The 23,478-nt window shown below is 39.7% G+C and overlaps 2 protein-coding genes and 1 pseudogene across 3 annotated transcripts in view; all 3 read left to right on the top strand.

The window, feature by feature from the left end:
• MMP26 (matrix metallopeptidase 26) overlaps positions 1-23,478 on the top strand; it is a 368,531-nt gene that overhangs the window by 137,463 nt on the left and 207,590 nt on the right. The window lies entirely within an intron of this gene.
• Positions 992-1,978, top strand: OR51F2 (olfactory receptor family 51 subfamily F member 2). The gene has a single exon (XM_015115066.2). It carries the CDS (start codon positions 992-994, stop codon positions 1,976-1,978), a length of 987 nt encoding a protein of 328 aa, XP_014970552.2.
• On the top strand, positions 11,715-12,647 carry LOC100427931 (olfactory receptor 51A7-like; annotated as a pseudogene).

The raw sequence follows: 23,478 nt of genomic DNA, 5'->3' as shown, positions 1-23,478 counted from the left end.
TGTGTTTTTTTGAATTTTGATACTAGCCTGTGGTATTATTTATCATAGTGTAGTGCTTAATTTATTGTAGTAAAATTATGGCAAGATTTGCCTTTTTTCCTCCATTCCTTCCCTTTCTTCTTTCCCTTCTTCCCCACTCCCTCCCTTCTTCCTCCGATTCCTCCTCCTCCTCTTGCTCTTTCTTCCTCTTCCCCCTTCTGCTCTTACCTGCCTCCACCTTCACTAGTCTTTCTCTTTCTCCTCCTTCTTTTCTTCCTCCTCTGTCATCTTTGTCTCTCTCTTTTCTCCAACTTTCTTACTGTTGTGCTTTCTCTCAATATTTAGGCAGTGCTTTATAAAGATAACATTGGATGATTTTTGCTGAGTCTTAGTTTGCTCATCTGCAAAATTCATGTACGATCTATCTCCAAGAGTTGGTGTATGGATGAAATTATATAATGCATATAAAATGTCAACAACACAGCGAGCTCCAAACAAGTGGGATCAATATTTATTTTTCTTAGGGTGTTTTTTTGGACCACCCTATTACCACATATGTGGGCCTGTGTGTCCCAGGGATGTTTTTGGCATTCTTCTGGATATTTTCAAAGGAAGTATAAAAACATTCACATTTCAAACATGACTTAGTTTGCTCAGTGTTTTATTCCAGAATCAAAATTTTGAACAAGTACTGGGAACCAGATTTCTCATAATATTGTTTAGGTATTTTACTAGGGATTTATATTGGCAGACATAACTTAATTGTAATGTTTATTGCTACTAAGGAGAATTATAGACTTAATATACTTAAGAAAATTTGATGTGGCACTGTTCAGGGAATTCACTTTTCTCAATAAATGTGAAACACTGACAGACTTGGAGAGAAATGTGCAGCTCTGGGAAACTAAAATAAAATTCAAGTTATTTGAAAATTAGAAATAATAACTCGGTGAGTCTTGAAGTGCCAAAGAGATGTTATAAGTGATAAGCTACGTATTATGTGTTATGTTAAATGACTGAAACATCCCTGTCTTCTCAGTCTTTCCCTATGTTGGTCCTCAATAATAGCAATGCTCAGCCTCTGATCTTTTTCCTGACTGGCATTCCAGGCCTGAAAGCCACCCAGTACTGGATCTCTATCCCTTTTTGTCTCCTGTATGTTGTCGCCCTCTCTGGAAATAGCATGATCCTGTTTGTGGTCCTCTGTGAACAGAGCCTCCATAAGCCTATGTATTGTTTCCTCTCTATGCTTTCAGTCACAGACCTGAGCTTGTCCCTGTGTACACTTTCTACTACCTTTGGTGTCTTCTGGTTTGAAGCCCAAGAAATCAGCCTAAATACCTGCATTGCTCAGATGTTCTTTCTACATGGATTTACTTTCATAGAGTCTGGGGTTCTACTAGCCATGGCCTTTGATCGTTTTGTGACCATCTGTGACCCACTGAGATACACTACCATTTTTACCAATGCCCGAATTGCCAAGATTGGGATAAGCATGTTGATAAGAAATGTTGCCGTCAGGTTGCCAGTTGTGGTCTTTGTGAAGAGGTTGTCCTTCTGCAGTTCTATGGTCCTTTCACATTCTTACTGCTACCATGTTGATCTCATCCAACTCTCCTGCACAGACAACAGGATCAACAGCATCCTTGGTCTGTTTGCGCTTTTCTCCACTACAGGGTTTGACTGCCCTTGTATCCTGCTCTCCTATATCCTGATCATTCGATCTGTCCTCAGCATCGCTTCCTCAGAGGAGAGGCAGAAAGCCTTCAACACCTGCACATCCCACATCAGTGCTGTTGCCATCTTCTACATCCCTCTCATCAGTTTGTCTCTTGTCCATCACTATGGCCATTCAGCACCTCCATTTGTCCACACCATCATGGCCAATGTATTTCTGCTAATCCCTCCTGTGCTCAACCCTATTATCTACAGTGTGAAGACTAAGCAGATTCGAAAGGCCGTTATCAAGGTCTTAATTCAGAAGCAGTTTCAAATCTAATCATCAGTTATTTCTGATTAGAGATAAAGCCATTTATTTACTAAGTGCTTTGCTAGAATGGAGTAATTGTCCCAGAGTGCCCAAACACGCCTTCAACAGTCCAAACTAAGCAACTTACAGGTTATGTGACATTTATTTAGTCAACTTCTTTGTCAATAACTTCATGTCATTGCCAACTAAATTATGATTTTTTATTTCAATATGAAGTGAAGAAATATACATAAACAATTAATTATATGTGTAAGCAGTATGAAAGCTACATAAAGTATTAATTCAGGCTCTGTGTACAATTATAAAAGTTCACATTTAATGTGAGAAACTTTCTAAATAATTCAGTTATTTTCTGAATGACTCACAGAAAACACTTTAATTAGTTTCTTTTCTTGAAATTCTTGATTATTTGTGCAATTCCAAAATAGACATTTTATAGGGTGATCCTAAAATACACATCAATGTAATTCCACGTTGGGTCTTATCTAGATGGAATTATTTTGCCCTTTATTATGTGCAGGGGCTGCCTAATGTAAATGCAAGTTACCATATTATGTGCTCAGCATCAGTTACTGCTGCTGTTAGCTGAAGAGTTGAAAGTTGATAATTACATTGTTAACATTCTAGGAGTAAGGATAACACTATTTTTCATTCTTTTTTAAACCAAGAGTTGCCTTGGTATAAGAGAACCTGTACTTTTGGCTCACGTTTCTCTCTAACTCTGATTTTATGGCTTCATTTATGGGATCATTGGACTAGCAATGGCAGAGCAAAGGCTGGCTGATATCCACACATACATACTTTTTAGATATATTTATAGCTGGTTATTGAGTCCCTCCTCTGAAGTGAATACTCTCTAGTGAATATTAACATGAGACACAGAACTTTTCATCCTTTGTGTCCACTTCAATAGCACATCACACACAGACTTTCTTACATCTCTTCTAACAAAGTTGCTAGTTCCATCTACTGACAAATTATTCAGGCCTTTCAGCAAAGTCCACTAGTCCATGTATATCCACAGACTTCAGACAACTTCTCCTCCAAACAAAGTTAACAACCAAGAGTGCTATTCACAACTCTGCCCTTTGAAAGTGTTTTCCTTCACCACTCTCCTTTATGCCATTCAAATGTAGTGCTGTTGTGCCACTGCACACAATTTTTGGTTAGCATCAACTTGTCTACCAATCTATTCATGAACCAAGCCTGAGTATTTTCCTCCTTTTCCAGAAACTTATCAAAAAAACCCCAGTGAGGCCATGGATGTGAATTAATGAAGAGACATCCATACAACAGTGACAACTGTCATACGATTCTGGGCCAACTATTCACATAAATTATTTGTGCTTTTTGACCTTGTGCATCATTATACATACAATAATTGCTCAAATGTCTCAGATAGGATAACAACTTAAGAATTTTTCCTGTTGCTAAGTATATTATCCTCAATTATATGATTAAGCATCTGAAGAATAACCACAAGTAAAGCCAAAACATTATTGGGCTGACTATGAGATAAACGTTCATAACTCCATTAATCACTCTCAGTAATCTTATAAGTTAACCAAAAGAGAGCATGATGACATGTTTGAGTGAACAAACTCTTTAAGAACTCTTAGATATAACCTTAGATAACCTGTATCTAAGAGTCCTTAAAGAGTTGGATATTCTTCTTTGTTTAATGAACAGTTACATTTGTAAATGACCTTAGGTTGTTTGGGGTGAAATCTGGATAATTTTTATTACATACTGGCAGTAACATTGCGGGATGCTTTGTGGGGGAGACTAAGACTCATATTCAATTAATGGGCACCGTACACATGAAGTGACTTACATATTTACACAGGTTAAGGGATCATGGCTTCCCATTATATGGCTGATGTCAGCCTGGTGCTTAGAAGTTCTCTATTGTAAATGTATACTGGGTACATCCTAGAAGATTGTTCATTTAGCTTGTCTCCAGGAAGACTATCATATATTGCAACATATCACACTGGGTCCCATCACTCTGATAGCCATTCTAGCCTTTCTATCCTCTATAAAAACTATACCCACTTATATGATTGTTAAGTACTGCCATGTGGTCTCAGAATTCCTTCATTCTCATTGTTAATAGGAAGCCCATTTCCACAGAAGCATCTTTCATTGTTAGGTGTAGCCTACGGAGTACGGCAACTGCTGACCTTTGAAACGAACCAGACTTCCTCTTACAAATACATTCTTTGTGGCCTCCATGAAGCCATTTCTCTTCCCTCATGGAGAAAATAATCATGTGGTAAATTCTCTTGTCCCATATGATAAATCAGTTCTAACATGTCAGCTTCCCTGATATTTCTATAGTCCACATTTTGCCAAGAATATTTGCCATCTCCACCTAATTTTCTGTGGTCATTATATCCAGTCTTGAAACAACCATCTCAGTAGTGCATTAGCACAGTTTCTGGGTATCCTTGATGTAATATTGCACCTCAAATCATGGGTCAATGCCTTCATGTCAATAAACTTTTCTCTATGTTAATTAATATTCATACTACCACATACTTCCACTGCTGCCTGGATTTAACACCTTCAAGATCCACTCTCCTCATTTGATTCCAGTGAGTCCAATTAAGTAGGTTCTGCAATGTCTTGAGTAAATAAACTATTTTCTTTAAAAATGGGAAATGATAGGGCAGTTCCTTTGGAGGAAAGGTATCAGTTGTGAGGCATCACACTCAGGTTTGGTTTGTGTAAGGTCTCCAGACAGTAATAAATGAATTATCTTTGAAAAGTAAGAAGGGATCTGCTTCTTCTGGCATAAAATATTCAAAAGTTTCAAGATTTGAAGACTTATTCACTCAATTGTCAACATTCCAGGAATGAGGATCTCATCATTTTCCCATTACTGTATTTCTAGACTTTTTCAAGGTTTTTGACTTTATCACAGAACATCTGTTAAAACTGAGCAGTCTGCCTTGCAGCTCTGCCACCCTTTTAGTTAAATCCTTTGCCTGATTTTTAGAGCTGTATAATCTATGTCTGAATGAGATAAAGGTTTCTGTCAGTGTTCCTACAGAGAACATTTGATTTTTGTGGCATACCCTGCATTGTGAGTTGGATGTCCCAATCTGATTAGCTCTTACTTCAAGATTTCTGAGGCAGATAATAAAATCAGCCCATTCTATAATCTTTAGATGTTTTAGGTAGAAATGGAGGACTATATTCAAGATCCATAGTTACCATATAACCTAATACTTTACCTTTCACCTGAACTTCAACCAGTCAATCACAAATGAGTGTGTTAGTAATTTGCCATAGAATTTCAAGGATTATTGTCAGCCCTCTGACCACTAGCAATCAGATTTATCAATTGACCATGTTAATGATAATATGCTTCCAGGGACCATGAACGAGGAACAACTGGAGTTAAAGAAGGAGGAAGAATAAGATGATAGAAAACACCTCATTGAGTTTGATGCTGCATTAATCAGGGTTCAATCAAAAGCCAGAAATCATACAATAATTTTAACAGGAAAAATTTAATGTAGAGAATTATTAACAAGGACCTAAAATAGTGGGGAAATTAGCTTGTTAGATAGAATTACAAAGAATTCAGTAGAAACAGCTATAAGAGGCACCCATTACCCCAAGGGCTGGGATAAAGTCCCCAAGGAGGACTCCTTTCCTTGCACTAGGCTGAAGTCACAAAAGTGCCTTGTCAGTGAGGTTTTCCATAAATCTGCCCTCTGATAGTTGCAAGAAAGGCCTTCCGTAAGAAGGTGCCAAGCCCCAGAACTCTCTAAGTGCAAGGGAAACTGCTGATTGCTGGGCACTGCTGTACCTGGGAACTGGAAAGACTGTTCTTTCTAGGAGTATAATGAATTTCCATGTGTGGCTGTGCCTGGGGTGTCTCCAGCCTGTCTTCTCTGGGTAAGTTGAGTGACTACCTTGCTAGAAGACTAGTCTCATGGGGCCCGTGATGTGCACACACATATTCAGGGATAAGGAGAAGATACAGAAGAAGCTATCTCAGCTGCAGTGCTGGCCTATTATGCCTGTGGTTCCAGGTTATGCCATTACCGTTTCAGTGGAGAGCTGGAGAACAAGTTCAGTGGTGAAATGCTGAAGAAAGCTATGAACTGCTGGAACCGAGCCCTGGAGGAAACACACCGAGTCAAGCAAGAAGAAAATTCGTAATTTGTAGGAGTCTGGTTGGCAAACCACAATAAAACCAGAAAGAGAAAAACCTCTTCTTTTCCTTTCAGTGTGCCTCCACTACCCTCTACTGACAAATCTTAACATTGTACCAGCTGGCAAAACATTATAAGGCCCAACGTCTTCATCACAGAGCCGGTAAAAAGGAATTTGGAGGTTGAGAAATGGCACATCAATAATAATTCAGATACCATTATGGGTGACTATTGCCTAATCCTACAGGGTCACCTCTGAAGCCTTATCAAATATGTCTCAGGATACTCGACCCAGGAAAATAAAAAAGACAGAAACAATTTATCCATTGGATCCTTTTCCCCATTGCTCAAAGTCTACCTCACGAATCCTTAATTCTCCCCATTTCTGGGTTGTACATACATGAATACCAAGTAAGTACATGTAGATATCTCATCATTCAGTGTCAGTCATGGGGCAAGAAACAAGAGATACATGGCACGGGCCTAGGCTGAGATGTTTTCAGATTCTTCCGGTGTACAGCCAGCCAATGACTAAATGGGTCTGATTGCTGCAACAGTGATTGGAAAATGAGGCTAAAATATTTGCAGTGATGCACTAGAAGTAGCGAATTCACAGGGTCAGCTCAAACCTTGATGCTCTATCCTGGAGAGCTTGTAGGTTCACAGAAAATGCAGTCACCTCAGAATGAGGTATGAGCTATTTCTTCTGCTGTACTGGAAATCTATCCTTGTTCTTCTTTGTTATTGTTTTTGGTACAAGTTCTGTTATGTAATCCCATAAGTCAATTAAAATGATATGCTTACCAACTTGTTTCCTCTTTTTTAAAACTCCAAATAGAGAAGAAAAATGATCCTGAAAAAGATATCCACGTGCCAAGTCTTTTAGAAAATATGGGGATAGCTCCAGGGCAATGGAGAAAGTGCTATGAGCACATAAAGTATACAGAAGTGGTCTCAGGAAGGCTGCTGAGAGAAAAATCTTTCTGCAGGAAATATTTATTATTACTAAGTTTACACCCTTTTATGTTAAAATGATGATATTAGCAATAATATTATTATTTATTTATTGTTATTAACAATAAATAAAAAGGAGAAGTAAAAGAAAGCAGAAATGGAGGAGGAAGAGCCAAGGCAGCAAGTCAAATCAGATAAAAAATAGAAGAAAGATAATAGATTTTATTTCATTTTTTTCTTAAAAATCACCTAAATTTAGCCTTTCCAAGTGAGAGTTCTAATTGTTTTGTTCCCTAAAAAAAATAACAAACAAACAAAAAAACCCACAACAAAACAAAAACAAACTTGTAATTTTTTCATAGTTCTAGTTGCTTTTTTGACCTGGTGACCCTGTAGCCTTTTCTAGATCTGAAGACCAATTAATTTTCCACTCAAAATGATGTAGATACATGTCAGGAAGTAACAGAAGGATCTACCATAAGGCAAACATGAGCTATATGATTCCATTATGATTCTGGCCTGATGCTGGAAAAAATACATCAACATTAGAAACTTGCACTCCTTTTGGTAATACTCTAGTTAAAATATACATTTTTTTCCGAATGTGAAAAATCAAATTGAATTATGTCTCCTATCTGTGTATGAGAATAGGAATGTGAGGAACTAGTGCTCCTCATTTTTCGAAGCCAGTGTAGACCGAAGAGGTGCTCCTCATTACCTGCTAAAAACTGCTCTAGGTTTGGGTTCAAGGTTTTCTGGAAGTTTACCTCTGAAAGTTTCTGAAAGCTTCTTGTATTGATTATCCCACTCACTGGTGATCCATAGTTGTCCTCTGAACTATAAGCTCAATAAAAGCAATGCATCTAGTTTGGTCACCTGTGTTTCTCAGTAGTTGGAAACAATACATTGTTCATAATAGGTCATCAGGAAATACATATCAAATAAATGAAAGATGACGGCAATAGATATGCTGTTTGTGGTAGGTAACATAAGAATTGATGGGGAAAGGAAAAAAGTTTACTTGTACTATCTATTTTAGAAAGCGGGGGGAGATTTTTTTTTTTTTTTTAAATATCAGAAAATGTGTTTTCCTAATGGGTGGAGGTTTGAATAAAGATTAAAGTTTGAATGAACAGAATCCTTTAGGATTATCTTCTCTAGTTAGGATAATCTAACTAGGTGTGCAATGCTCTCTTGGTTCGACATTTATGTGCCCCCTTTTCTAGGCATTCATTATATTTTCATAACAGCTGCAATTTTTCCTTTACAAATGCCAGGGCAATAAGTTGAGAAACCTAGGCTGAATATATTGGCTAGAATTAGTGTAGGCCTTCATGGTTATTTTGTTCTGGTCCAGTAATAATAAAGAGGACCATTTCAGAGGATATTCTGTATCGCTTTTGTCTGTCATCCTCAGCAACCAGTTCTAAATGTATTCAGGGCCTAACAAATCTGGTTTCAGTCACCCTCCTGCCCTGGAGTGCCAGGGCTGCATCTGCCCAAGTCTAGTGAAGCCTTGAGTCTAGGGGACCTAAGGCTTTAGGAAAATAATACAGTGTTTAACTAGGACTGATATTTTCCTGAAGGCAGAATATTAGGTATCATAATCCTGACTATATTTCTACTGGCATGATTTTGTAGTAAAAGGCTACTAAATACCAGAAAATTCTGACCTTAAGTAGGGTTCACAGCTTTATCAAAGCTCTACAAATGAGCAAATCTTCAGAGGTGTTAAGCAACTAGGCCCATGTTATAGTATCAGTCTGCTAGTTTACTGGATTCTTTTCTCCAATTTTCTGCCTGCCCTAACTGATGACTACAGCCCCCAACTCCATCACATCACCTCTTGTATTAACCTGAAGATGAAGTCATCATTGTTGGCTGTCTAAGTTGGTTCATTTATCTGATATACTTTGTTTCAGGCCAATAGTATTTTACTAAATCTTATGCTCTGTTTTCTTTATCTGAAAATCATATGCCCCTGCACAACATACCAGCAGAATTATACAATTTATTTATTTCTAATTTTCAAAGGTAGTGGGCTGAACAATTTCTCTTCTGAATGTGAGGGTCTGAGTTATTAAGCATGTTGTAACCCTGGGTATTACTTTTTGTTTTGTGAGATTAAGTGCCTTTGAGGACCAATAAATGTTACGGGGCTAGATATAAGACAATGCAGAAAGAGGGAGCCTATGATAAATTAGAGACCTTGTCACCTACCTAAAGCCATCACATTAAAAATCTATTTAGACATTGTGATGACCAAACACAACACATTTGCGGGCAGGATTCCACCTCAAGTCTGCCTGTCTCTGACCTCTGTGACTGGCTTATGTTGAACCTTTTAAGGTATACACTGAATCTTAGATAGAGCCATTGCTGGATTTGGGCTGTCTTTGATAATGCCTTAGAGTGACTGTCCCCAAATCCTGCACCTGTGTAGAAACAGGATCACATCAGTTAAAGCCTTCACTGTGATTCAGAGCCTGCTCACTTAGGAGAGCTCATTATTGAAAGACATTTATGAGACAAATCAAAGCAAAATCAAAACAAAAGTCATTGTTCCCAGGGGACTAGATGTCTATTAATTCTCAAGAGGACATTCCTCTGCTAACAAAGAGTATGAGGATATAAACAAAGGTGCAGATTCCCAACAGAGTGCTGGAACAGAGAAGCTGCAGCAGCTGTAGGATCTGAAGGCTTCCCATTCTTGGTCTGGAATTAGGTAGCTAGAAGCCTGGTAAGTGTTCTGGTGAAAGAAATTGAATTTCCTTAGGATGGTTTTATCTTTTCCAATGAAAACACTGTAGTTTTGTAGACAACCCTATATCTTTCAGAAGAATGGAGGTAAAAATGTTTCATGGGTGTTCAACCTAAGAGATCAAGGTACATTTTGGACAAGGTTTATGGCTGAAAAGACTAGTGTCCTTATGTAGCATGGGGTACTTACTTGTATCTACGTGATGAATACAGTTGAATACAGCAATGTTGTCAGTAGTGACTCATTTATGGAGTTACCGGAGTTAGGTTGGAAGCTTGTCAACAAAGGCCTCAGGCATGAAACCTTGGGAATGGCCCATTTTGAGGGGATTCATTGAAGGGAGAGGGATGTTGTGTTATCACTTTTTTCTCTGTCAGAATTCTGCTCCTCTGACAAGGACAGGTTGTTAGCCACACCATTGGAGCTTTTTATTCTACAGCTCTTGAAAGGAAAGTTACCCGAAGTGTCACTAATGCTGACACTAGGAGTATGAACAGTATCAAACCCAAATTCCAGAGACAGACACCTGCACTGGTCACCATTCTGAAGGGTAGACACAGAGAAGCCAAGTGCAGTAGGAAAAAAGAATCCATGAACAGACAAAGACAAGAGCTATGACCATTCTGAGCAGGGCCAGTAGCAATTGCACTGTAAGGTGGCGAGTACTTTAAACACATACAAATGGCATCTGTGTTATGGGATGCATAACAAGGAAGCGTTGGTCACATATAACACTAAGCCTGCCTCATAGCTTCTAACTCAGGTCAACATGAGGCAAAGGTCCTTAAATTTTTTTTGCAGCATATAGAATAGCTACTATTTCCCCTTTCCTTCACTACTTTCTATTTCTATCCACCACTTTCTAGTTTCTTCTAGCTGAATGCAACCTCCTCTTTACCCTTGCCAAGACATGCTCGGAGACGTTCCATGAAAAGACAAATGATCACACATGGCCATCCTCTCTGCACCACTTAAGGTAGTCTCTTGCTGTCACTAGCCATCTAAGTCATGAGAGCTGGGTCAGAGGAGCTCTTCCTCCTCCGGTCACTGAGGTGCTGTGCTTACTCACACTGCCCTGCCTCAGGCTACTGTCAAGATCTGGCAAACGGTGTTTGCTACCAGACTTGAAGATCGCTCTGAGGTTTTGAGCCTATCTTTTTCTGTGAATACCTGAAAAGTGAATCATTTTACAATGTGTATAATTTTCAGGAACTTATCATCCCTACCACATATGCTTTGTATTCTCTTGTTTTTTATTTTAATAATATCCTTTAAAAATAGAAAAATCCCACATGTTGTATAAAACAGGCCATGGGCTGAGTTTGACTGCATTACAGTTCGCCAACCTCTGTCGTAGACCAATTCTATATATTTTCACAGTCATGTACCAAGATCAATAAGATAAGATTCAGGCCTCCCCTAAGTGCTGTTACTACAGCATGCATCTTTGGTTTGTGTGAGTACATGACCATTGACCACACACATGACAGTAGATTGTAACATATTCCACTTAGTTTAATTGAAGCAAAAATCTCAAAAAGGGAGGATTTCAAAAAAAGTGGGTATCAAAGCACTTTCTTTCTAGCTAGAAAATTATTCAGAAATATATCAGGGATTAAAGATAGAAAAATAACATAAAAGTTTTAAATGAATCCTGTGAAGAACCTGTTTAAATATTTTCCATTGTTTTCTTTACATAGGAAAATATATATTATGCTATTTCTTGACACCTAAGTTTGAGCTATATTTAATTTAACCAACAACTGAACTTAAATATATTCAGCAAATACAATTAAAAATTTTTGTCTATTGTGCATCTTACTTTAGGCCTTGGAGCAGATAAGCTAGTGACCTATCTGTGATGTTTCTGCTCCACACCTCAGAAGTTGAAGTCTCCACATTCCTGTTGATTGGGGTACCAGGACTTGAGCATGCACACATTTGGATCTCTATCCCCATCTGCCTTATGTACCTCATGGCCATGCTGGGCAACTGCACCATCCTATTTGTTATCAGAAGAGAGCATTCCCTGCAAGAGCCCATGTACTATTTCCCCTCCATGCTGGCCCTGTCTGACCTGGGCCTGTCTTTCTCCTCCCTATCCACTATGCTGAGAACTTCTTGTTCAACAACATGGGGGATTTCTGTTGATGCATGCATTGTCCAGGAATTCTTCATCCATGGATTCGCAGACATGGAGTCTTCAGTCCTCCTAATAATGTCCTTTGATCGCTTCATAGCCATTCGCAACCCCCTAAGATATAGCTCTATTCTCACCAGCGTCAGGGTTTTGCAAATTGGACTAGTGTTTGCTATTAAAAGCATTCTCCTAGTGCTACCCCTTCCTTTTACTTTAAAGAGACTCAGATACTGTAATAGACACCTTTTATCCCACTTCTACTGCCTTCACTAGGATGTAATGAAGCTGGCCTGCTCTGACAATAGGGTTAACTTTTACTATGGTTTGTTCGTTGTGCTCTGCATGATGTCAGACAGTGTTTTTATTGCTATTTCCTATGTGTTCATCCTGAAGACTGTGTTGGGAATTGCATCCCGTGGGGGTGCAATTAACACCTGTGTGTCTCACGTCTGTGCTCTACTCATCTTCTATGTGCCCATCATCACCTTGGCTATCATGCATCGCTTTGCTAAGCATAAATCCCCTTTAGCTACGATTCTGAGAGCAGATGCATTCTTGCTGGTACCACCCTTGATGAATCCCATTGTGTATTGTGTAAAAACTTGGCAGATTAGGGTAAAGGTCCTGGAAAAATTGGCTCTGAAGCCTAAATGATGGGGCAAAGGTGGAAATTCTATTTTTTTCACAATACATTTTCTTAGGAGAAGGAAAGTGTTTCATTCAAATAGGAAATGGTTCTATTTACTTCACAGCTTTACAATTAGATGTATTAATTAATTGGTCAATCAACTAATCCCTAATGAATATCTAATATACCACAGCTTTTCTACTTTTGATAAAGAAGAGGCTTATATTTCATAAACATGTTATGAATTATTTTGTTATTCTTTGGGTGATTGATAACACGAATTCTCAGACACAAGAAGGAAGAGCAAAACTCTTGCAAATGTTCTAATGAGAAGTTAGGAAAAGTAGCCCTGAACTGTGACTGGGAGAGCCCTACAAAATTCTGGTACTATTTAACACCTTGATATTTACCTCCTTTTATTTTATTTTCATTGTGATTTACATTAAACTCTTTATAAAGTGTCTGAGTTTGTCTAAGTATGTTCTTTACTTTGCTATTCAAAGTGTGGTCTGCTGACTGGCAGTAACAGCATTACTTAGAAAATTGTGAAAATTGCTGCAGAATCTCATGTCCTGCTGCAAGCCTGTTGAGCTGAAATCTGCATTGTAGCAAGATCTCAGGTGACTGGCATGTAGGTTAGTGTTTAAGGAACTTTTCTCGGGTCATGTGAAAGGGAAACACAGAGACTATGTCATTTGGTGAAGCAAATTTTGGTGGAAGTCAATTTGGGGAGGAAGTTATAGAAGGGTCATGGCACTTGACAATGTTTATAGTAAATATAAGGGGTTGAAACTTTGATGCTCAATGGTTGCAGGCCCATATGTAATTCCACCATGATGCATATATCTCTCTCACTAACTATATTGTAAATTTCCACTGGACAAGAGCTACAAATTATTCAACTTTAACTCTCTTGACAACAAAGTACTCTGTTGATGGTATGTGCTTGATAGATCTATTAATATGTCAATTTGAACTAAAAAAAATAGTCTAAAGAAAAAGAGGTAGCATCCTGAAGCCAGGTCCCTCAGGTTTTTCTGGGGTAAAAATTCTAGGGTGCATCAGAGCAGTCATCATCTAGGCTCAAGATAGCACTCTCTCCTTTGCATGCCTCACAGTAAGAAGTTAACATTACAGATACATAAGGAGGTTCATGAGATGTGGATTCTTCCCTTTGATGCTGCCTTCTGAATTGAGGGGAGCCCCGTATTACTGTTCATCAATAATGACAGCACAGAATCTGCACCACTGTGGCCAAACAGACACTCAATTAACAATAACTTTAATACCTGAGCCTCCCTACTCTCACTTCTCACTTTAACGCATTGTGAATGGAGCCAGACCAAAGGGCTCCAATGATCTCCTAATGAGAAAGGGTCAACAAGGAAACTTTAGGAGTCACTAGGACTGTGCGATCCTTATTTAGTACATCAGGGTCCAGGATCACTCCTAAAGAATAAGATATAGTATAACTCCAGGCTGAGAATTTAGGAATTTAGAAGCGAACCCACAGAAGGAGAAGTAAATAAACCCCATCAGAGTTACGTGTCCTCTAAACTCTTTACTGTGATAGCTCAGCCCTGCCAGGGAGGAGATCAAATGAATGGAAAAACTAGGGACTCAGTCAGGAACAGGTCCTCTGGTTTCAGCTCTGTCATTTCCTGGCTTTGCGGTATTGAGAAAATTACTTCCTATGTATTATGATATATTTCATATGTACTTTTAAATTAAGAACATAATTATTTGTCCATACATTCCAGGGATTAAATAAGTTAATGTGTTTAAAAGCTCTAAGATCTCAATATGGTCTTCAGACAGGTTTGTTTGGACATGGCAGTGTTTGGATGATTTTGTATATATATACACATACACATAAATTATCTTAAGTATGGAAAGACATGGAAATAGTAGACCTATATTCCCCCATTGAAACATTCCAACATTCAGTAGGCAACCCCTGAGAAGTTGTTAGCCTCTTAGTTAATAAAGATCCCACTGCTAACAGTGTGACTATGTACTTGTTTTATAAACTTATAGTATTTCCTTGGCTCCTCTAGACATTTGAGCTTATGATCCCTCTTATGAATTCTCAATATCCCCCTCCCCCGCTCTCTCTCTTCCTCTCTCTTTTTGACACACACACATACACACACACACGTATAAACACACACACACACACACACACATACAGAATAACATTCTGGTTGCTATCCTGGAGAGCTTTGTTTAACAAGTAGATCAACCCAGAGATTTAGCTTTTGCAAAGCTTTTCCCGATCTGCAGTTTTATCCACCTTCTGTGTATCACTGTCACATTTGTAACTGTACTTGTTAATACTCTCTCCCCTCTGTGTGCTGTTAAGAAATTTTTTTCCCCTTAACTTATCAGCCAAGTTAATGTGATTTGCAGAGGGAGAATAGGACCCTAGACTGGCCAGGGGTATTAATAACAAGCACTATATAGTTGAAGGTTTTGACAGAATTGGTGTGGATTTGGCCAGTGTATAGGAGACAGTAGGAAAAAGGAGAGAGCAACTGAGGCTCTGCTGTGAAAGAGAGACAGTTTTCTACTACCCTGATTTAGCAGAGTAATAAACACATGGAGGTAGCCAGAGGAGTTGGTTTTCAGTTCAATACCTACCACTGACTTATAAAGGACCATTCAAAGGTGCTTTCCACAGGCCAAAGTTGCAGTTTTCTGTCTATGAAATGAGGTGGAGTTGGGAGAAGATTAAAGAAACTTCCAGCTGTAAAGCTCTTTCTTCTGATTAATCATGCATACAAAGTTTAAATATAGTTACTTTTTTTATTAGTTCTACATCGTTTATTGAATATCTCTATGTTCCTACATTATGATACAGACATTTTACTGTAAGATAAGAACTGATTTACTTATGATAGGAACAAAAGACATACATTTATAAAATACATATAAATATATTTAACTTAAGCAAATAATTTTATTGGAAAATGGAAAAAACCGTTAATGAAACACTTATCATATACTCTTGCATGTGAAAACTTATCACTAATGTTTATTTTCTTACATTTAACCTGTAAATATAATTTAACACCTCCTAGAAATCCAAAGCTTTCATTTGTTTTCCGAGATGGGGTTTGTTTTACATCTCACATTAAGTAAATCACACTATAAAGCTATAATAAATAAGTGATATGTCGTCATTCATAAAAAGATCCTCAAAGCAAAATGCATATACCTACATAACCTAACCACCAGCAAGCATTATAATACATGCTGTCGTGGTGAGCATCTGAGATTTTTTGATCGGTATACAGTAAAAGAGTGTTAGTACACTGTGTATACTTATATATACACACAGATATACATTGTATATTATATATATACACTATATTATATATACATATAATTTATAATATGCATAGTATTTTATTTCAGTGGGAAAAGGAATGTATTTAACAGGTAATTCTGCCATTAGTAAATATCCACCTTGATTAATAAAAATTTAAACTTCTAACAGAAAAATTTAGAAGTAAAAACCATTGTAACAATTTTAGAAAATAGTATAAGACATTGTGCATTGAATGCCTGGAATCAAAGATTTTTTTTTTTTTAGATGGAGTCTTGCCCTGTCACCCAGGCTGGAGTGCAGTGGTGCAATCTCTGCCCACTGCAGCTTCCACCTCCTGGGTTCAAGCGATTCTCCTGCCTCAGCCTCCTAAGTAGCTGAGACTACAGGCGTGCACCACCATGCCCGACTAGTTTTTTTTTGTGTTGTTAGTAGAGACGGGGTTTCACCATACTGGCCAGGCTGGTCTCAAACTCCTGACCCTGTGATCCGCCCGCCTCAGCCTCCCAAAGTGCTGGGATTACAGGTGTAAGCCACCGTGTGCAGCCAAAGACCTCTTTTTTAAAGCAATATATGAAACACAAAAAGTATAAAGGAAACTAAATTTAAATTTGTTTAAATAATACTACCTGTATTTGCTTGAGAGTTGATCAGCAAACAAGATCAAAGACAAATAACAGATTGGGAAAGGCATAAAACAAAAATGTTTTGGAAATATTTATTTGTTTGTTTATTTATTTGTTTATTTATTAGGTTGGTGCAAACGTACTTGCTGTTTTGTCGTTACTTTTAATGGCAAAAACTGCAATTACATTTGCACCAACCTAACATTTATTTATTTTTGAGACAAGGTCTTGTTCTGTTGTCCATGCGGGAGTGCAGTGGTGAAACCATGCCTCATTGCAGCCTCAACCTCCTGGGCTCAAGTGAACCTCCCACTTCAGAGTCCCTAGTAGCTGGGACTATAAGCACCTGTCACCATGAATGCCTATTTATTTTTTAAATATTTTGAAGAGATGGAATATTCTTATTTTGGCCAGGCCAGTCTCAAACTCCTGTACTTAAGCAATTCTCTTGCCTCAGTTTTCCAAAGAGTTGGGATTATAGGTGTGACCCACCCACTCATATATAAAATATAAATAACCCAATAGAAAAATGGATGAAGATTATTTGAATAGGCTATTCATGGGAGAGGAAACAAAAAAAATCAATAATATGTGAAAGATACTCATTTTTACTGTTAGAAAAATCCAAAATTAAGTAAAACTAGATAGTTCTAACTTTATCTTAAAGTAAAATAATTTTGCTTTATGTAATTAAAGTAATAAAAACCACTATATACTTGAAGGTTCTGACAGAATTGGTATAGATTTGGCCAGTGTGCAGGAGAGAGCAGGAACAAGGAAAGAACAATTGAGGCTCTGCTGGGAAAGAGAGACAGTTTTCTGCTACCCTAATTTAACAGTTATAAACACATGGAGGCAGCTGGGTGCAGTGGCTCACACCTATAATCCCAGAACTTTGGGAGGCTGAGGTAGGTGGATCATGAGGTCAGGAGATGGAGACCATCCTGGCTAACATGGTGAAACCCCGTCTCTACTAAAAACACAAAAAATTAGCTGGGGGTGGTGGCAGGTGCCTATAGTCCCAGCTACTCGGGAGGCTGAGGCAGGAGAATGGCGTGGATCCAGGAGGTGGAGCTTGCAGTGAACCAAGATCGTGCCACTGTGCTCCAGCCTGGGCATTGAGATTCAGAGGGCAGGGACAGAAAAAGATGTAGGAATAGAAAGCTCCACCAATTGTCCCCCTACCATAAGGACACCAATTTAACATCTGTACATAAGAAATGAAGGGGTGGCCTGCCCCTCCACACCTGTGGGCGTTTCTCGTTAGGAGACTTGAGAAAAGAAATGAGACACAGAGACAAAGTATAGAGGAAGGAAAAGTGGGCCCAGGGGACCAGCGCTCAGCATACAGAGGACCCGCACTGGTCTCTGAGTTCCCTCAGTATTTATTGATCATTATCTTTACCATCTTAGAACAAGGGAAGTGGGAGGATAATAGGATCATCCCAGGGAGAAGGTCAGCAGTAAGACATATGAATAAAGATCTCTGTGACATGAATAAGTTTAAGGAAAAGTGCTGTGCCTTGATACGTATATGCAAACATCTCCATAAACCTTTTTAGTGCATAAAGAGCAGTGTTGCTGCTAGCACGTCCCACCTTCAGCTCTAAGGTGGTTTTCTCCTTTCTCAGTAAATAGAACATACAATTGGGTTTTACACGGAGATGTTCCATTGCCCAGGGATGGGCAGGAGACAGATGCTTTTCTCTATCTCAACTGCCAAGAGGCCTTCTTTCTTCTTATACTAGTCCTCAGCACAGACCCTTCATGGGTGTCAGGCTGGGGGACGATTAGGTCTTTCCCTTCCCAGGTGGCCATATTTCAGACTATCACATGGGGAGAAACCTTGGACAATACCTAGCTTTCCTAGGCAGAGGTCCCTGCGACCTTAGGCAGTGTATGTGTCCCTGGGTACTTGAGACTAAGAAAATGGTGATGATGACTTTTAACCAGCAAGCTGCCTTCAGGCACTTGTTTAACAAAGAACACCCTGCACAGCCCAAATCCGTTAAACCTTGAGTCACCACAGCACGTGTCTCTTGCAAGGACATGGTTGGGGGTAGGGTCACAGATTAACAGCATCTCAAATACAGAACAAAATGGAGTCTCTTATGTCTACTTCTTTCTATATAGGCACAGTAACAGTCTGATCTCTCTTTCTTGTCCCCACAAGAAACACCTTTTTAAAAACAAAAAATTCTGATGAGTCCTTATAATAACTGGCTTTAGTTTCATATCACTGAAAAAGGCACTGAAGAGATTAAAAAAACTTATCGTGAATCACCAATGCTGCACTGCCCCTGTCACCAGGCAATGGCAATGACAGTGTGGTGCAGAGAGTGTCTCTGGGTGCTGGGGGAGGGAGAGCAGACACACTGACATCAGAAATGAAATTCTGATGCATTAAACTCAGTGCTGTCTTGTTAGAGAAGGAAAACAACAACAAACAACAACAACAAAACTGGACCAAACTCAGCTGATGCTCACCCATGGAGGGAGCATTTAAAACAGCCATAATCAGTGGGGAATTGCCGATCCCAGCAGTCAAAACTGGAGTTCCTGTAAACCTCACCACCACAGACCAAAGTGACCTGGGTCTTTAAGTAAACTGGAAAGGCAGTCTAGGCCACAAGGATTGCAACTCTGAGATGAGTCCTGTTGGTCCAGGACTGAACTGGTCCAGAGACAGTGGACTAGAGAGGGGTGCAACCTACCGAGACACACTGAGGCTGCTAAGGGAGTGCTGGTATCACGCCTCCCCTAACCCCAGGCTGCATAGCTTATGGCACCAAAAGAGACGCCTTCCTTCTGCTTGAGGAGAGGAGGGAGAAAAGTGGGAGGAGTTCGTCTTTCATCTTGCATGCCAGCTCAGCTGTAGCAGAATAGAGCACCAGTCAGAGTCCTGAGGCTTTGTTCCAGAACCTAGCTACCACATGGCATTTCTAGACACATCCTGGGCCAGAAGGGAACCTGCTGCCTTGAAGGGAAGGACCTAGTCCTGGCAGCACTTATCACCTGCTAACTGAAGAGCCCTTGGGCCCTGAACAACAAGCGGCAATACCCAGGTACTATGTCAAAAGCCTTGGGTTAGCCTCTGAGACTTGCTGACTTCAGGTGAGATTCAGCACATTACCAGCTGTGCTGGCTATGGGGAGACTCCTTCTGCTTGAGGAAAACAGAGGGAAGAGTAAGGGGACTTTCTCTTGCACCTTAGGTAGCAGCACAACTACAGGGCTGAAGAGCACTAAGCGGGTTCTTGGGATCCCCCATTCTAGGATTTGACTCTTGGATGGCGTTTCTGGACCTGCCCTGGGCCAGAGGGGAGCCCACTGACCTGAAGGGTGAGTCCCTGGCCAGGCAGTATTCACCACAAGCTGACTTAAGAGCCCTTGGGCCTTATGGGAACATCTGTGGTTTTCTGGCAGTATTCCGCATGGCCAGTAGTGGCAGGTGGCTACAGGATGAGGTTCCTTTGCCTTTGGAAAGTGGAGGGAGAGTGGGAAGGTCTATATCTTGTGATGTGAGTGCCCCTCAGCTGCAGTATAATAGAACACCACGTAGACTTCTAAGGCTTTTGACCCTAGTGCCTAAATCCCGGACAGCATCTCTGGACCCACCTGGGGCCTGGGGGATCTCACTTTCCTGAAGAGAAGGACACAGGCCTGGTTGGCTTTGCCAGCTACAGATTGTGGAGCCCCAGGGCCTAGAGCAAACAAAGACAGTAGCCAGGAAGTGGTTACAGTAGGCTTTGGGTGAGACCCAGTGCTGTGCTGGTTTCAGGTCTGACCCAGCACAGACATACTGGTGGTGGCCACAGGGGTGCTTGTGTTACTCCACCCTTAGATTCATGTGGCTCAGAACACAGAGATACTCCATTTGTTTGGGATAAAGTAGGGGAAGAGAATAAGAGTCTGCCTGGTAATCCAGAGAATATTCCATATTTTGTCCAAGACCATCAAGGCGGTACTTCTATGAGTCTAGAAGAAGCACAGCATTACTGGGCTTGGGATTACCCCTAAAGTAGATACAACTTAGATCACAACACCCAAGTCCCTTGAGATATCTATAAAGTCATCCCAAGAAGGACAGGTACAAACAAGCCCAGACAGTGAAGACAATAAATAAACAATTCTTGAATGACCAGACAGTGAATAACATTTACTAGCAGGAACACTGTACAGGAAAACATGACCTCACCAAATAAACTAAATAAGGCACCAGGGACCAATCCTGGAGAAACAGAGATATGTGACCTTCCAGATAGAATTCAAAATGGCTATGTTGAGGAAACTCAAAGAAATTCAAGATAACACAGAGAAGGAACTCGGAATTACATCAGAAAAAATTAACAGTGATATTGAAATATTTACAAAGAATCAAGCAGAAATTCTGGGGCTGAAAAATGTGATTGGCATAATGAAGAATGCATTAGAGTCCTTTAATCACAGAATTAATGAAGCAGAAGAAAGAATTAGTGAGCGTGAAGACAGGTTATTTGAAAATATACGGTCAGAGGAGACAAAAAAAAAAAAAAAAGAATAAAAAACAACAAAGCATACTTACAGGATCCAGAAAATAGCCTCAAAGGGCAATTCTAAGAGTTATTGGTCTTAAAGAGGAGATAGAGAAAGAGATAGTTAGAAAGAGATAGTTAGAAAGTTTATTTAAAGAATAGTAGAGAACTTCCCAAACCTAGAGAAAGATATCAATATACAAGTACAAGAAGATTAGGGAATACCAAATCAATTTAAGCCCCCAAATAACACCTCAAGGCATTTAATAATCAAATTCCCCAAAATCAAATATAATGAAAGGATCCTAAAAGCTGCAAGAGAAAAGAAACCAATATATCTGACAGCAGACTTTTCACTTGAAACTTACAGGCCAAGAGAGAGTGACATAACATAATTAAAGTGCTGAAGGAAGAGTTGTTTTACCCAAGAATAATATATCCAGTGAAAATATCCTTAAAACATGAAGAAGAAATAAAGACTTTCCTAGTCAAACAAAAGTTGAGAGATTTCCTCAACACCAGACCTGTTCTATAAGAAATGCTAGGCCAGGCATGGTGGCTCACATCTGTAATCCCAGCACTTTGGGAGGCCGAGGTGGGCGGATCACCTGAGGTTGGGAGTTTGAGACCAGCCTGACCAATATGGAGAAACCCCATCTCTACTAAAAATACAAAAATTAGCCATGCATGGTGGTGCATGCCTGTAATCTCAGCCACTCAGGAGGCTGAGGCAGGAGAATAACTTGAACCTTGAGGGTGGAGGTTGCGGTGAGCCAAGATCATGCCATTGCACTGCAGCCTGGGCAACGAGAGTAAAACTCTGTCACACACACACGCAAAAAGAAATGCTAAAGGGAGTTATTCAATCTGAAAGAACAGGACATTAATGAGCAATAATCACTTCAAGGTAGTAATACAAAACTCACTGGCAATAATGAGTACATAGAAAAACGCAGAATATTATAACACTATAACTGTGGTGTGTAAACTACTCTTATGCCAAGTAGCATGTCTAAAAATAAATAAATAAAAAATAATAGCTACATCAACTTTTCAAGACATAGACGGTACAATGAGGCATAAATAGAAAAAAAAATTAAAATGCAGGGGAAACAAAATTAAGGTGCAGTTTTTGTTGGTTTTCTTTTAGCTTGTTTAGGCAAAGAGTGTTAAGTTGTTACTAGGTTAAATTAATGGGTTATAAAATAGTATTTGAAATCCTCATGGTATATTAGTTCAAGCTTACATTGCTATAAAGAGTTATCTGAAACTGGGTGGTTTATAAATTAAAGATGTTTAATTGTCTCACAGTTCCACAGACTGTACAAGAGGCATGGCTGTGGAGGCCTCAGGAAACTTACAATCATGGTGGAAGGTGAAGAGGAAGCAATCATGTCTTCGCATGGTGACAGGAGAGACAGAGAGTGAAGAGGGAAGTACCACACACTTTTAAATCATCAGATAGCATGAGAAGTTACTCACTATCATGAGAAAAGCATGATTTAATCATCTCCCACCAGGTCCTCTCTCCACATTGGGAGTTACAATTCAGCATGAGATTTGGGTTGGGACACCCACCCTGCAGCAGACTTCTGCCTGGACATCCAGGCATTTCCATACATCTTCTGCAATCTAGGTAGAGGCTCCCAAACCTAAACTCTTGCCTTCTGTATACCCACAGCCCAATACTACATGGAAGCTGCTATGACTTGGGACCTGCACCCTCTGAAGGAACAGTCCAAGCTGTACCTTGGCTCCTTTTAGCAATGGCTGGAGCTGGAGTGGCTGGGACACAGGATGCCATGTCTCAAGGATGCATAGATCAACAGGGCCCTGGGCCTGGCTCACAAAACCATTTTTCCCTCCTTGGCCTCCAAGCCTGCAGTGGGAGGGGCTGCAGTGAAGGTCTGAAATACCCGGGAGGCATTTTCCCCATTGTGGTGGCTATTAACATTTGGCTCCTCTTTATTTATGCAAATTTATGCAGCTGGCTCTAATTTATCCCCATTTAAATTTATCTTATTTGTCAGAGACCCTCTTCATTTGGGCTGCTTTGACTTCCTGGCTTTGCTTCAGTTCTCCAGGCACCAGGGCCTGGCTCCAGGCTCTGAATTTGGCTCAGGTTTGCATCATGTATCTCCTTCTGGAAACCAGATTCAAGGGGAAGTACCTACTAGGGAAGCACTACCCTAGTACAAGAAATCAAACCTTGCAGCAAAATCACACTGAAGCTCTTGCTTTTATCACATCCACTAACATCCTATTGACAAAAACAAGTCATGAGGACCACAGTGGCCAGAGAAAATCATGTGTCTAAAGTGAGAGTGATGGTAAATACGATTCATCCACTTTGTTCCTCCTGATGTGGGTGTGAATGTATACTGCTGCTA

The sequence above is a fragment of the Macaca mulatta genome, chromosome 14, assembly GCF_049350105.2.
Source record: "Macaca mulatta isolate MMU2019108-1 chromosome 14, T2T-MMU8v2.0, whole genome shotgun sequence".
Classification (NCBI taxonomy): domain Eukaryota; kingdom Metazoa; phylum Chordata; class Mammalia; order Primates; family Cercopithecidae; genus Macaca; species Macaca mulatta.
This window is presented reverse-complemented; position numbering and strand designations above follow the sequence as displayed.

What these genes read in the sequence shown, in the direction of transcription:
- OR51F2 (XM_015115066.2), top strand. Translation starts at nt 992, where the DNA reads ATGACTGAAACATCCCTGTCTTCTCAGTCTTTCCCTATGTTGGTCCTC.